Source organism: Panthera tigris, chromosome D3 (genome assembly GCF_018350195.1).
Source record: "Panthera tigris isolate Pti1 chromosome D3, P.tigris_Pti1_mat1.1, whole genome shotgun sequence".
Classification (NCBI taxonomy): Eukaryota; Metazoa; Chordata; class Mammalia; order Carnivora; family Felidae; genus Panthera; species Panthera tigris.
Genome location: NC_056671.1, coordinates 5,147,970 through 5,163,368, shown reverse-complemented (window position 1 = coordinate 5,163,368; position 15,399 = coordinate 5,147,970). Strand labels below are relative to the sequence as shown.

Genomic DNA, 15,399 nt, shown 5'->3' with positions numbered 1-15,399 from the left:
CTGGTGACTTTTGGTAGACAACACAAAAGTCTCCTGTACACCCAAGATTATATACGGATACTCTAAAACACCAGGGAAGTGGAAGGCAGTAGTGCTTTGGAGAATAGGCCCTTCTTTAAAGTTCTAATAGTTCTGGTTTCTGGGGCACCTACCACCCGATGTCAATTCCGTTCATTAAACAAGCTTCCCTGGACTTCCACCTTTGTTTGCAGTTGACACAAAGATCTGATTGGGTAAAAACTGACACAAACTTTCCTAAGTGAAGACCAAGAGAATGTGGCCTCTTCTAACACTCTTCTAGAAAAGCTTCTATAGTCACATGAATTTGAGGATCACTTTCACAACTCACCTCAGCAACTGTTAACATTTCAATCAGTAATTTTCATGATCTAAAGAACCACGAATTCCTCAACTTTTGAGCATGATGCCATACTTTTTATTACACATTACTTGCCATTCTTTAAAAATATCTAGTCAAACGACTTTGTGTGTAACTCAATGTGAAACAGAGCTATGTATTAAAGCTGGCTCTTCTATAGATTCCACCTACAGGCTCTGCCATGACCACCTTCTTTTTAATATCACCTGATTGCTGGTAGCCCAGAACTTTCCCATTCTCAGATATCTCACAAACCAAGCCCAAATTCTGTATTTTTAAAACAAGTAGTTTATAAATATAGCTATAGACGTTCCACATGGAGAATTCTAAGTGCAACCTTCCATTTTTACTGACCTTTCTTACCTCCTGGTTACCAGAATCATTTGATAGATTAAATTTCTTGATCCCTCAAACCCCATTCAAAATAAAAAGAACCCCTCACTGGCCAAAAACTCACACCATTTGGGAATGCAACAACTTTATTGAAAGAAAAGTGCAATGCATTTTGTCAAAGCTTACAGCAGGAACTTAGACACCCCCCCTCAAGCGCAGGACCAGGTGGAGAGTGGACTCCTTCTGGATGTTGTAGTCAGACAGGGTGCGCCCATCTTCCAGCTGTTTCCCGGCAAAGATCAACCTCTGCTGGTCAGGGGGGATGCCCTCCTTGTCCTGGATCTTCGCCTTGACATTCTCGATGGTGTCACTGGGCTCCACCTCCAGGGTGATGGTCTTGCCCGTCAAGGTCTTCACGAAGATCTGCATGCCTCCTCTGAGGCGGAGGACCAGGTGCAGAGTGGACTCCTTCTGGATGTTGTAGTCAGACAGGGTGCGCCCATCTTCCAGCTGTTTCCCGGCAAAGATCAACCTCTGCTGGTCAGGGGGGATGCCCTCCTTGTCCTGGATCTTCGCCTTGACGTTCTCGATGGTGTCACTGGGCTCCACCTCCAGGGTGATGGTCTTGCCCGTCAGGGTCTTCACGAAGATCTGCATGCCCCCCCTGAGGCGGAGGACCAGGTGCAGAGTGGACTCCTTCTGGATGTTGTAGTCAGACAGGGTGCGCCCATCTTCCAGCTGTTTGCCGGCAAAGATCAACCTCTGCTGGTCAGGGGGGATGCCCTCCTTGTCCTGGATCTTCGCCTTGACGTTCTCGATGGTGTCACTGGGCTCCACCTCCAGGGTGATGGTCTTGCCCGTCAGGGTCTTCACGAAGATCTGCATGCCCCCCCTGAGGCGGAGGACCAGGTGCAGAGTGGACTCCTTCTGGATGTTGTAGTCAGACAGGGTGCGCCCATCTTCCAGCTGTTTGCCGGCAAAGATCAACCTCTGCTGGTCAGGGGGGATGCCCTCCTTGTCCTGGATCTTCGCCTTGACATTCTCGATGGTGTCACTGGGCTCCACCTCCAGGGTGATGGTCTTGCCCGTCAGGGTCTTCACGAAGATCTGCATGCCTCCTCTGAGGCGGAGGACCAGGTGCAGAGTGGACTCCTTCTGGATGTTGTAGTCAGACAGGGTGCGCCCATCTTCCAGCTGTTTCCCGGCAAAGATCAACCTCTGCTGGTCAGGGGGGATGCCCTCCTTGTCCTGGATCTTCGCCTTGACATTCTCGATGGTGTCACTGGGCTCCACCTCCAGGGTGATGGTCTTGCCCGTCAGGGTCTTCACGAAGATCTGCATGCCCCCCCTGAGGCGGAGGACCAGGTGCAGAGTGGACTCCTTCTGGATGTTGTAGTCAGACAGGGTGCGCCCATCTTCCAGCTGTTTCCCGGCAAAGATCAACCTCTGCTGGTCAGGGGGGATGCCCTCCTTGTCCTGGATCTTCGCCTTGACGTTCTCGATGGTGTCACTGGGCTCCACCTCCAGGGTGATGGTCTTGCCCGTCAGGGTCTTCACGAAGATCTGCATGCCCCCCCTGAGGCGGAGGACCAGGTGCAGAGTGGACTCCTTCTGGATGTTGTAGTCAGACAGGGTGCGCCCATCTTCCAGCTGTTTGCCGGCAAAGATCAACCTCTGCTGGTCAGGGGGGATGCCCTCCTTGTCCTGGATCTTCGCCTTGACGTTCTCGATGGTGTCACTGGGCTCCACCTCCAGGGTGATGGTCTTGCCCGTCAGGGTCTTCACGAAGATCTGCATGCCCCCCCTGAGGCGGAGGACCAGGTGCAGAGTGGACTCCTTCTGGATGTTGTAGTCAGACAGGGTGCGCCCATCTTCCAGCTGTTTGCCGGCAAAGATCAACCTCTGCTGGTCAGGGGGGATGCCCTCCTTGTCCTGGATCTTCGCCTTGACGTTCTCGATGGTGTCACTGGGCTCCACCTCCAGGGTGATGGTCTTGCCCGTCAGGGTCTTCACGAAGATCTGCATGCCCCCCCTGAGGCGGAGGACCAGGTGCAGAGTGGACTCCTTCTGGATGTTGTAGTCAGACAGGGTGCGCCCATCTTCCAGCTGTTTGCCGGCAAAGATCAACCTCTGCTGGTCAGGGGGGATGCCCTCCTTGTCCTGGATCTTCGCCTTGACATTCTCGATGGTGTCACTGGGCTCCACCTCCAGGGTGATGGTCTTGCCCGTCAGGGTCTTCACGAAGATCTGCATGCCTCCTCTGAGGCGGAGGACCAGGTGCAGAGTGGACTCCTTCTGGATGTTGTAGTCAGACAGGGTGCGCCCATCTTCCAGCTGTTTCCCGGCAAAGATCAACCTCTGCTGGTCAGGGGGGATGCCCTCCTTGTCCTGGATCTTCGCCTTGACATTCTCGATGGTGTCACTGGGCTCCACCTCCAGGGTGATGGTCTTGCCCGTCAGGGTCTTCACGAAGATCTGCATGCCCCCCCTGAGGCGGAGGACCAGGTGCAGAGTGGACTCCTTCTGGATGTTGTAGTCAGACAGGGTGCGCCCATCTTCCAGCTGTTTGCCGGCAAAGATCAACCTCTGCTGGTCAGGGGGGATGCCCTCTTTTTCCTGGATCTTCCCTTTGACATTCTCAATGGTGTCACTGGGCTCCACCTCCAGGGTGATGGTCTTGCCCGTCAAGGTCTTCACGAAGATCTGCATGGTCTGTCACCAAAAACAAAACAAAACAAAACAAAACGAATACAAAAAACCCAAGATTGTAATAAACAACTCACATGTGAACACATCTCTAGCGTTAAAAGTTATAGGTCATCTTATGAGGGCCCAGTGACTAAAATAAACCTTGCCGGAGAAAAGAAACCCAACCAGGGGGATGTGGGTGACTCAAACCCTTAAGCACCGCCTCTTGGTTTCAGCTCAAGTCATGAACTCAGGGTTTCATGAGATTGAGCCCCAGCACTGAGCCAGCTTGGGATGCTCTCGCTCTCCCTCTCTCGGTCCCTCCCCACATGCTCTGGCTCCAGATAGACAAATAACCACAAAAACAAACGAAACGGAACGAAAAAAGCTCAACAGCCCCGTTTCAGGCCCTGAGAGAGAGGATCCCAGCCAAGTGAAGGTGCTGTCTCACTTCTCTTCCTCTCCCCCTTCCCCCCGACCGATGTCTGTCCCCTGACGATTCTGCAGGGTCTCCCCCAGGCCCAAACCTTGTGTCCCGTGAGTGACAAAAGCGAGCCACACAAACGGCAGTGGGCGGCCCCACCCTGGATTGTGAGCCCACGCGGGGGTGACATCACGTGACCGACGGAGCGGGCGCGGGGCCGCGCAGGGTGGCCCCGTCCCCGTAGCTTCCCCTCACTGCGACCAGAAACCCAGTCTCGTGCCAGCGCGGCCGCCAGACATTAGACGCCCCCCCCCCCAACCGCCCCCCGCCGCGCACGGAGCCCCAGCAAAGAGCCGTTAAAGCCTCACGGGCCCGTCGCGCTCTCTTCCGCTCCCAACCCCCTCCCCGCGTCTTCTCCCTCCAACCTCACAGCCCCGCTTATCCCACCCAGGCAGCGGGCACGGCCGCCATTTTGCTTCGTCCCTGCCCCTCAGAACCGCCCTGCTCGCCGGCCGCGTCGACTAAGACGCGGCTGCCGCTCCGCCGCCGGCGCGCCGCACGACTACAAGCCCCCCGGGCCGGCGTAGCGGCCCGCTCCTCACCAAGGGGCTGTGGCGGCGACTCACACCGAAGAGCAGCAACGGAACGCCCGGCCTCCACGGAACTGCCTACGCCACACCCGGCACCTCCTTATATAGCACTCGGTGGCACAGCTCCGCTGGATCCCTCCGCAGAAACGCCGAGAACGGACTACTTTTCTCCGCTCTTCCTACCCCGCCCCGGACAGAAAAAGCAGTACCCCAGAGCATCGAAGGGCCCCCTCCTGTAGTGGTTTCCCGTGGAGACCGGGCGGCAGGGGAGGATCTGAGAAGGAGGGGGCCGCTGTGCTCGGCGCCCTCGCGGAGGGATCAGCGCGACTGTTGAGTGCGGCGTCCGCGGACGTGGCCGGCGCTCGACCTACGGGGCGGGGCGGGGCCGCGGGAGGTGTGAAAACCCGGCGCGGATTCTCCCGGGCGCCCGGAGCGGGCTCGGCCCCGACGCCCCCGTCCCCGTCCCCTCAGCCCCAACGGCCCCCGCCGCTGCCGAGACCCGCCCTGACGCAGGGGGCTCAGGCCTCACGCGCCCCTCCCCCTCCGCGGACAGAGGGGTTTTCGTGAGGGGCCACGTTGAGGATCGCGGCGTGTTCGCGTGTCACCAGAACCCCCGTGCCCCTCCCCCACCCACCCCACCCCCGCCGGGGCAGCCGCCCATCCCCCGCGCGGGCGCGTTGACAGGACGGATGACTCGACAGATCGGGCGCGGGGGGCACCTACGCGGGCGGAGGCGGGGCCGCCCTTGCTTCCCCTCCCCCCCCCCTCCCCGCCTGGGGTCGTCGGGGAAGCGCCGCTGGCCCCTCACGCTTTGTGAACCTACGTGAGGTGCCTCCGGACACCAAAAGAACTTTCTAGATTGTTCTTGAGCCGTCCTGTTGAATGGGCACGGCCTTGGATTTGAGAAGATTGTACTTAGATACCGACAGGAAGGCCTCAGGTTTTCATGCTTGTTGATGATACTCAGTGGAGCAGGAAGTGGAACCTACTGAAGCCTGAAGTTTCAAAAACACCGACCGAGTTTCTGTATGGGGGGGGGGGGGCAATTTGATATCCCAAACATGAAATTTCATTGTACGCTAAATTCCATTTGGATAAAAGAGAACAAGATTACCAGCCAGATATTTTTATTTTTACTATCCTCCATTTTGTGATTTCTGTGAGTCCTTTCTTAGCATATTATTTTATTTTATTTTATTTTATTTTATTTTATTTTATTTTATTTTATTTTGAGAGTGCTCGCTCACTTGAGGGGGAGAAGGGCAGAGAGGCTGCCGGCTCAGCACAGAGCCAGACACGGGGCTCAATCCCAGGACTCTGGGACCATGACCTGCGCCAAAGTCAAGAGTCCTCAACGCTTAACAGACTGAGCCCACCCAGGTGCCCCCAACATATTTTTTAAAGCGTTTGTAAAATGCGCGAACATGTTGAAAAAAGAGATTTTCAGAAGTTTACGGTGAAAAGTCTCCCTCAGAAACACTCAGTTCCCCAGTCACTGTCCCTTCTGGACTCTTCCAGAAGTATTTCCACCATGTGGAGGGGGAGAGGGTGTTTTAATGTCTAACCTCAAAGCCTTAAAAAAAAAAAAAAAAAAAAAAAAAAAAAAGGAAAAGATTCCTAAAAAACGTTCTGCCATTAAGAAAAGACTCACTCTTGTTTTAAATTATGATCATTGTATTGTTTTAAGCCACTTAGAATGAGAAAACGAAACTGCTCTGTATTTTCTTTGATAACCCGTGTAGGTAGGTGTTTATGAAAAAGGTCTGATGAGAGTTCAGAATTGACTTTGTAATTTTCAACATTTTTCAGAGAGAATGAATTTATGACTGGGAAGTTAAAATGAGTATTAAGAGCAAAATGTCATGTCTCCGGTTAGGAGACGCCAGTAACTTCCTAATCCGGATGTTTGTGAAGGTTATTCGTGCAAAGAGGTTTCACAGGAACAAAACACGGAGGCCCTTTGTAGGGTTGTTTCTCCCCAATTTTCGGGGAACCAAAAAGCTGAGGTTCTTTCCGAGGGGATCAGGCTTAGCTTCAAACCACACCCGGTTCACCGTTGGCCGTGGCTTTTGCTGGAAGCCTCGTGATTCGTGTTGTTTAAGGGCTGAGTCACGAGCTTTGTGACATAGCTTTTTCCAGAGTCCAAAAGGTACAGAGAAAAACAGGCCTGGTTTCAGGGGCAGGGAAGGGAGAGGAGGACGAAGAGGAGGACAGGAGGAAGAGGAGAAGCTGGGAGGGGGGGAATGGGCTCCAGGGTTATCTCCAAAGAGAAAACAACATTCTTGGGAGCTGACAACACTGATGTCTCGAGCAGAAAAACAATTCTCTGCAACACCCCTGCTGCATTCCTTCAGTCCAGCAGAGGGTATAGAAGTAAACGTCCAAGGGCACGGAGGTGACAGGGAGAGGGAGAGAAAAGGAGAGGGGATGGCTGGTGTTTCCCCAGAGCGGGGATTCTCAAGCACCAGTGATCTGACCCCTCCGAGGACACGTGGCAACGTCTGGAGGCAATTTTTGGCTGTCACAACTGTGGTGTGAGCGGGGAGGAAGAGTTCCTGCTACTGGCGTGTGGTCATCGAGGTCGGGGACGCTGCGGCACATCCCCCCCACTCCCCCCCCCCCCACGCGATTACCCAGCCCCGAAGGTCAGCGACACCAAGGAGGTTGAGAAACCCTGCCCTACGGAGGACTGTTGTCCTCTTTACAACTGGCTGTTCTATTTGCTGAGACAGCCTCCCCAAACCTAAATGTCCCACTTGGACTCAGGCTTCGGGTATCAAGTCACGTTCCTGAAACCCCAAATCCCCTGACCTAGAATGTAATGTGCTGGAAGGTGCGAGATGCAGGGTGAGTCACCGGATCCATTTTCAGTTCCTTCCGCCCACAGATCCGTCCTTTGCAAACGCCCCAGAAGAGATGGCTTCGGAGGTGGAACCAATGGAAGAGTGACAGAGGCCCAGCAACACGGCGGGATTGGCGCGCGGACGCGAGCACGTGACGGGCTCAGCTCACAAAGGGCCTGGGGTGTGGGGCTGCTGGGGGCGGGGTGGGCGGTGCTGGTGGGACTGGTGCCCGTCTGTCTGCCTGCCTTTCCTCCTTTCCCCAAAGGATTTGGTTCCCCTGAAGGTCATAACCGTGTTTGGGACTTGATTCAGCATCATGAGAAAATCCAAGAGCACAGCGATCAGCAAACATTTCCCCCAAGAGAGAGGATGAGATCAAGGGCTGGCTGGGAACCGTTTCCCTTGCTTTGTCATTGTCATGTCATAGGTAACCATAAAAGGTAATAATCAAAGGCGTCTGCAGTTGGGGGGGGCGGGGGGAGAAGCCCAAGGGACTCTTCATTTTCCTGTTTACTTGCGTGCATTTGCCTCGTGTGGCCTCGTGTGGCAGAACTCAGACCGCCCCGGTTTAAAAATAACCAGTTTCATGCCCTACCTCTGGGACAATCAGACTTTAAAAAGTTCCAGTCCTCAAATATGCCTGCTTTAGGAAGGTTAAGAAGTTAGTTAGCCTGTTGAAGATTTGGTTTGTTTTTAATTCGTGGCAGTTGTGGCGACATACACACGTAACGAAATGTACCAGCTTAAACCATTTTATTTTATTTTTTAACGTTTATTTATTTTTGAGACAGAGAGAGATGTAGCATGAACAGGGGAGGGGCAGAGAGAGAGGGGGACACAGAATCTGAAACAGGCTCCAGGCTCTGAGCAGTCAGCACAGAGCCCGACGCGGGGCTTGAACTCACGGGCCGTGAGATCATGACCTGAGCCGAAGTTGGATGCCTAACCGACCTAGCCACCCAGGCGCCCCGTATCTTAAACCATTTTAAAGTGTACCCTTCAGTAGCGTTCACGGATGCGGGAAACAAAGGCAAAGGAAAAAATTAAATTTCCTGACAACTTACCAGCCTATTGAAAAGCCCTTGAAACAGCGGGACCTTCCTCTAGGAGCTCAGCTCCCTTCTTTGCTAAGGGCAAAAGGCAATCTTAATCCTGAAAATCTAGTTTAACATATAAAAATGCCTTTGGGGGCGCCTGGGTGGCTCCGTGGGTTAAGTGTCTGACTCTCGGTTTTGGCTCAGGTCGTGATCTCACCGTTCCAGGAGTTTCGAGCCCTGCGTTGGGCTCTTCACTGGCAGCACAGAGCTTGCTTGGGATTCTCTCTCTCTCTCCTTCTCTCTCTGCCCCTCCTTTACTCACACTGTCTCTCTCCCTCTCATAAATAAATTTTAAAACTTAATAACATAAAACTGTTTACAAATTCCTTCGGAAACTTCCTTTGTGTCTATCCCACCCCCAAAGATCTATGTTAGCAATGACTCCAAACTCACAGCCCACAGATGTACATCTGAAGGGGCTCATGACTGAGGTTTTACTAGACGGTAGTAAGGTAGTACATGACCTTTTCCTAACCGTGGGAAATCTTGTTTCCAAAATACCTTGGAGGCTTGTGCTGTCCCTAACCCCCTCCCGACTTGAAAGTATATCATCGGCCCCCCTTTAAGACCCTAACACGTCCTGTCCCTGTGCTTTAATAAAACCACCTTTTTGCACCAAAGACGTCTCAAGAATTCTTTCTTGGCCGTTGGCTCCAAAGGCCAACATTTTCTACATCGTGAGGTACACGGGGCGGGGGGGGGGGGGGGGGGAATATAATTTTCCCTTTACCCTCCTGAGGTCTTAGCTGAGACCTCTGTGATGAAAGACATTAACCAGAGAGAAAAGTCCCCAGCAGTTTATTAACATGTAGGTCACACATATGCACGGGAGATCCCCCAGGACAACATGAATTACGAAGTCAGAGGTGGTTTTAGAATTTAGGCCTAAACACCATCTGAAGAGGGAAAGAGGAGGGGGGTATAGGCCCCTCGGGGGGCCATTCAATGGTTTTTAGGAAGGACCATAGAGTAGATGGGAGGTAGGACAGTGTGTGACCGTGTGCCAGTCTGCCCCGGTTGGTGAACCTCCGGAGGGGGGATCTTGGACCAGTGGGCCCCTTGGGAAGGTCTGATTTAGGCACATAAGGGGGGGTTCAGAGACAGCCTCTCCCGGCCTATGCTGATCTTCAAGTGCCTTCAGCTCAAAATAATCTCAGATGGCATGTTCTGGTGCTCGTCAACGTTCACACTGCCATGCAGCCGTCCCCACCAGAATTCTTCCATCTCGCAAAACGGGTCCTCTGCCCCCATTTACAGAACTCCCATATCCGCCTTCCGCCGGCGCCTGGTACCCACCATTCCGCTTTCTGCCTCTCTGAACTTGACTGCTCCAGCCATGTCCTACGATGGGCTTTGTCGTTTTAAGTGCACGGTAAAATGCACAACCGCTTTTCTAGGAAGCTACATTCCCCAGCAAGCCTGATGGTATGTTTCGCCTTGTCAGTGTGCTATCGGAAATGGTTAATGATAAGATAGAAAGTACACCAGAAGCATATAATTAGCTTCGTGTTAGGCCTGATGCCTTTAGAAATCACCTCGACATTCTGTTCCCTTAACGCCTGGTTGACATTTGAGGAGAAATCACCTTCACAGCGGCTCATTTAGACACAGGAGCTGTCACCAAAACTCCACCGCCCAACCGGTGAGTCACTTCACAGATTTCAATGTCATCTCAAAAGTGAAGGCTTTGCAAAGAGTCACGTCCCTCCAGATCTGAGATGAGATGCTTTTATGATTTAATAGATGAGGTCAAGTCACGCGAGAGACAGGATTTGCCGGGTGAGGAATTCATTATTACTGCAGAGAAAGAATTGAAAGCACAGAAGGCAATAAATACAATCCCTTCTTTCTATAAAATGCATCTTTGATCTTTAATGATAAAATACAGATCGTGTATAAATATAAACATGAACCGTATGTGCATCAGTGTCATTCATTCATTCATTCATTCATTCGTTTGTTCGTTTGTTCGTGACCTGTTGCTGATGAAGCAGGAGGCAAAATCCTGCCTGCCAGGAATGCTCGTTTCCCTTCGGGTCACTCCCAAACTGGTTGGTTACTGACAGCACAAATAAAGGGCAAGGGCCAGCAGTCAGACCTTTGAATGGCTTCCACACTTGCCCTCTGATGGCGGGGCATCAGTCGCCAGTCCTTGGGGACTTCTGCTGCAGTCACGGTGCCACGAAAAGGACCGTGGCCTCCCCCGTTGCTCCTTCTTGGGCTGTTTCAGTCATCGGGTGATGTTTTTGCCTTTACGTTTTTCTGCCAGCAGCTGCCCTCAGCCTCTTGCAACAAAAGCGCATCGGGAGTGTTACAGGTTTCGGGGGGGGGGGGGTCCTGCCTCTTGTGAAAATCCCACCTGCAAGTAGTGACCAGAGGAGTCGTAATCACATACATGGCACTTTAATGATGAAGAAGGGGGAGACTGGGAAGAAAAACAGTGGAGATGCCAGGGATCGAACCCGGGGCCTCGTGGAGATGCCGGGGATCGAACCCGGGGCCTCGTGGAGATGCCGGGGATCGAACCCGGGGCCTCGTACATGCAAAGCACGCGCTCTACCACTGAGCTACATCCCCCTCCCTCTTCACCTGGCTTCCCGAAATTCTCTGCTGTATGCTATTCTTGAGGTTGCTATTTTTCTAATTTACAGTTTTGTCTCATTAAATGTGTGTTGGGGGTTGGCATAAACAAACCAAAAATAAATCTCCCCAAACAGGCCCGTTCTACGTAGCCTTGCGATTGAAGTGCTCGCTGATATCGGAACCCAGGAACCAAGGGAAAGAGATCTAGTTTTGAATGTTGCTCATCACAGGGGGAAAAAAAAAAAAAGGAAGGAAAATGAGTTTATTTCCAATAAATAAGGGCATTGCCTTGATTGAACCTCTACCCAGCAATGTCTGGTTCTCTGTCCTTTAAAACCATTCCAGGGTAAAAAAATAAATAAATAAATAAAATAAATAAATAAAAAAAAAATAAAACCATTCCAGGGTAAAACAGGCGATGGGAATTAAGAGTACACTTATCATAACGAGCACTGAGTAACGCAAAGAATTGTTGAATCACTATATTGTACACCTGAAACTAAGATAACACTGTATGTTAGCTCTACTGGCATTAAAATTAAAGACGTAATACAAAAATATTCCAACCTTCAGGAACTGAGGTTTGCAGACCTTCCCCGCCCCCCCCACACCCCCACATTCCCAGAGCACTCTTCTGAATATAAAAAGAAGCAAATTAAAAAGAAATAGGTCCAGCTCCAGAATCAGGGCTCTGAGGGAGGAATCACTTTGCAAAAGCCCACCGAAAAGAACCATTTCTCACCGTCGGCACCCGTCTCTTCCAGAGTGCAGAGTGCTTATGAAGCTGCCCCAGGGAGGCAATACGAGATGTCTTCCAGCCATCAAGGGGTCGCTCTGCGGTGGAGGAATGGTTGAGGGCAGGGAGAGGGCAGAAAGTTGACTCTTTACCTCTTTCCACCAGCGCTTGAGATTTCCTGGCAGGAAACAGGCACTTACTCTGATGGGGAGAACACACCCCCAGTTGTCCTGCCTTCCAGTCAGCTCCCTTCCAACCCTCCTGAAACCTTCACAGGTAAAGGGCTACCTGAGCTGGTGCCCAGGACACCTGCCGGGCAGTTGTGATTCATATCCCCACCTGTCTGGAGCTCATTCATAAAATGGAGATCTGAGTACTACCTCCTCCCCAGGGCGGGTGTGGCCATTGAGCGATTAGAACAGCGCCTGGTACAAGGGCCGGCCGAGCCTGGGTTCTCAGGATGGCAAATGCAGTTATTATTATATGAGCTCTGGCAAAGACAGACAGACCTTGGCCCAGCATGGACGGATGGCACTGTTCGCGGTGTTATTTTGCACGACGTTTGGGAATGAGCTGGGTTCGGTTTAGCAGGCGCCCCTGCTTGCCCTCTTGCCAGACTGCTCTGCTCGAAACAAGCCCGATTATGTTGCCTCTCTGCACAAAACCCTAGAATGGAATCCAACCTCCTTAGGTTCGCCTGTGACCTTATCCCTTCCTCCTCTCCCCCTCCTACATGCACACTTGCCTCCTTGCTGTTCTGCAGGCACGCTGCTCTCCTTTGCACCTCAGGGCCTTTGCACCTGCCCTTCCCTCTGCCTGCAAGGGTGCTCCCCAGATCTTCTGGTGAGTGGCTCCTTCTCCTTGTCCAGGTCCTCGGAGGGGCCTTCCTGGCTGCCTCACTACTGGGGCCTGTGAATCCCACACACTCCCTGGCGTGCCCTCCACCCCCCCCCCCCCCCCCACACACACACACTTTTTTTTCCGCTTCTTTCACAGCATTTACTCTCTGGGAGACTTTTTTTTTTTTTTTTTTAATACTATTTGTTTATCACCGGTGTCATAAGCTCAGTAGGGCAGGGGCCAGGGCCTCGTGGTTCCTGCTATAGCCCCAGTGCCTAGAACAGTGCCTGGCCCCTAATACGTACTCAGTGTATATTTGCAGAATGAATGTGACAAAAAAAACGAATGGAAGAAGAGGAGCCTGGGAAGGCTGATAGCCACCCAGGAAGGAGTCTGCAAGTTAAGACAAGAAAGCGTTTCACGGTAGCGTCCCCACACTTCCTGTCTCAAATCCATAAACATTTTCCCCAGGGCCAGCCTGGTCCGGAGCAAGCCACAGAGATTGGAATATTTGCAGCAGAAGGAGCATTTCCTGGCCTTGGAGGTTGACCCTCTCGTCCCGCGACAGCATGGCGCAAACCCAGCACTTTTGTGCAGCGCTGTGAGCATGATTGGGGAAATGAAGCCTGGGTGGGAGACCTTGGGCTTTTTCTTTCCTGTAACTGTGGAACACTGGGGACCCGGGGCATGATTTTGACCAGGCAGTCGATAGAATCTACAACGAATCTCGCACGCCGGTCAGGTTTAGTCGTTCGTAGAAAAGAGTTTCCGTGAAAGTGGGAGAATCTGATTTATTTGGAAGAGAAATGAAAACAGTAACAGAGGATTACGCAAAAACCTGCGCGCCTCCCCGTCGGGGAATCGAACCCCGGTCTCCCGCGTGACAGGCGGGGATACTCACCACTATACTAACGAGGACCAGCTCTGATCAGGGCTTTCAGGTACTCCTTTTAAGCATTTTCAAGTTCCCCTGTGTATCACTATATATCAAAGGGTTCAATCTTTTCTTTTATTCTTTCCGTTCAAAACCTAAGAACAAAAGTCCTACTTGACTTAACTCCATCTTAGGGAAGCTGTCCCCTGCTCGGTCCTTGATTTAGTTGCGCGGGTTTCGGGGAACAGAAATTCATACGCAGAAAGCCCAAATTAACGAGCAGACATCAACAAACACGTGACAGACATTAATAAACGTTTCCGAGAGGCGAGAAATGGAGGCAGGGGAAACAGCCGTGTTAGAATTCTCCACATTGCGCGGAAGTTTCCCTCCGCTCCCATTTCCCGTGGATACCGCTCGGAGCCGGGTTTAAAGAAAGCGAAACTCTTTATTAATCGCGGAGAATTAGCCTCCCTGTTCCGGTTTTTTCCAACCGCCTTTCGCGGCGGGGGGGAAAAAAAAAAAAAAGCGACTGCCGAAACCCGGGATCGAACCAGGGACCTTTAGATCTTCAGTCTAACGCTCTCCCAACTGAGCTATTTCGGCTGCTGGTAAGGCGCCGCTTCGCTCAGATCCTCCTGGTCGTGGTGCCGGCCCTGGGTCCTCCGCCCTGGACATCCGATGCGGAAAGTCCAGAACCAGCTGGAACCCACGTCGACCAGGCTCGCCGGCATCTACTCCTTCTTGTCCTTCAAGGTCACCGCCTCCGAGAAGCCCTCCCGGATCACGCCTCCCAACCTGACCCCAGCCCCTTACCGTTTACTGTTAGGGTAGGTATTGTTTTTCCTTGTCCATTCTCTGTCTCCCCAGCGCTAATGACAGACCCCTGAGGGCAGGGAAGTCACGTGCCTTGGTCACCTCCGTATCCTTCAAGGTCTAGAACAGTGCCTGGCACCTAATAGGTGCTTGATAAATATCTGTAGAATTAATGAACAAGTGAATGGATGAATGAATCGTACCTGGCTCAGAACTCCACTTTCTCAAGCCCCCTTCTTTGTACATAGGAACAAGGTCATGTCTCGGGTGCAACTCCCCAAGCAGCCTAAGGTGTGGCAGAGATGCTGACCACGTCAAGGCGTGTGGAGGACGCAACAGGCAGATTGTGACTTTCCTTCGGGCAGCGAGTGACTCAGATCCGGCCTCCACGCATGGCCACCGTTCCGGTGGCACCTGCTCAGCTTCAAGGCGTGAAGAGGTCAACAGGTTGGCGTCCAAGTTCGGCTCTACTTCCCTCCTTTTGGGAAATGGGTGGGAGTGGGGAGGTCCTTCATGACGTGAGGTCATCTCACAAGTGTTTGCTAAGCACCTAATGACCGTCTGGTCCAGTCACAAACGCACTAACCAGGTATTCAGCATAATAGCAATGCTCCTAAGCAAAAAAGACCAAAGTTATTTGTATTTTGCATTTAAAGTTTGTCTCCCTAATGGCAAAATTCCATGCATGGGATTATCAAGTTAGATGGTGGAATACACGGGTTTCCAGGCGCTTTCTGAATAGGCTGAAGCTATTTACACTCCCATCCGCCCATCCCATTCCTTCCTTCCCCAAACAAGTCTTGATCTGTTGTTACAATTAATTTTTTTTTGTTACAATCAATTTTTTAAAAATTCAGGTGAGATTCGCGTAACATAAAAGTAACCATTTCAAAGCGAACCGTTTAGTGGCATTTAGTATATTCACAAGATGGTGCAACAATCACCTATAGTCCTTTAAACACCATTCTTTGGAAATCATTGAAGTGTATCATTTTGATAAAAATTGAATAAGGAAGGAAAGAAGGGAAGAAAGGGAGGGAGGGAGGGAGGGAGGGAGGGAGAAAAATAAAATTCAAACGGTGCAGACGGGTGCAGAATGGAAGGTGAGAGTCACTCCCACCCTACTGCAGTCCTTCCCCCCAGAGGTAACCGGTGTCTCCAGCAGACTGTGATTGACGTCACCTTGGGCAGGTTAC

At 51.9% G+C, this 15,399-nt stretch overlaps 1 protein-coding gene, 1 long non-coding RNA gene and 3 other non-coding genes across 7 annotated transcripts; 1 reads left to right on the top strand and 4 right to left on the bottom strand.

The window, feature by feature from the left end:
* Positions 1 to 840: 840 nt before the first annotated feature.
* UBC (ubiquitin C) lies at positions 841 to 4,539 on the bottom strand. 3 transcript variants are annotated; one of them, XM_042961535.1, is made up of 2 exons: positions 4,427 to 4,539; positions 841 to 3,424 (listed from the first exon to the last, which is right to left on the bottom strand). In XM_042961535.1, exon 2 carries the CDS (start codon positions 3,419 to 3,421, stop codon positions 908 to 910), a length of 2,514 nt encoding a protein of 837 aa, XP_042817469.1. In that variant the 5' UTR covers positions 3,422 to 3,424; positions 4,427 to 4,539; the 3' UTR covers positions 841 to 907. The 3 variants fall into 3 exon arrangements, with proteins under 3 accessions (XP_042817469.1, XP_042817468.1, XP_042817470.1); XM_042961534.1 differs by lacking the exon at positions 4,427 to 4,539 and adding an exon at positions 3,928 to 4,029; XM_042961536.1 differs by lacking the exon at positions 4,427 to 4,539 and adding an exon at positions 3,852 to 3,870.
* Positions 4,540 to 10,859: 6,320 nt separating this feature from the next.
* Positions 10,860 to 10,931, bottom strand: TRNAA-UGC. The gene has a single exon. It is a non-coding gene; the product is annotated as a tRNA-Ala (tRNA).
* Positions 10,932 to 12,882: 1,951 nt separating this feature from the next.
* LOC107181036 lies at positions 12,883 to 14,992 on the top strand. The gene is made up of 3 exons (XR_001511828.2): positions 12,883 to 13,454; positions 14,144 to 14,217; positions 14,452 to 14,992. It is a non-coding gene; the product is annotated as an uncharacterized LOC107181036 (long non-coding RNA).
* On the bottom strand, positions 13,360 to 13,431 carry TRNAD-GUC. Its single transcript has one exon. It is a non-coding gene; the product is annotated as a tRNA-Asp (tRNA).
* On the bottom strand, positions 13,921 to 13,993 carry TRNAF-GAA. The gene has a single exon. It is a non-coding gene; the product is annotated as a tRNA-Phe (tRNA).
* Positions 14,993 to 15,399: the final 407 nt, after the last annotated feature.

What these genes read in the sequence shown, in the direction of transcription:
- UBC (XM_042961534.1), bottom strand. Translation starts at nt 4,014, where the DNA reads ATGTCACCCCCGCGTGGGCTCACAATCCAGGGTGGGGCCGCCCACTGC. An exon ending in TGTCACTCACGGGACACAAG is followed by an intron (nt 3,425 to 3,927) that starts GTTTGGGCCTGG and finishes TTTTGGTGACAG; the next exon opens with ACCATGCAGATCTTCGTGAA.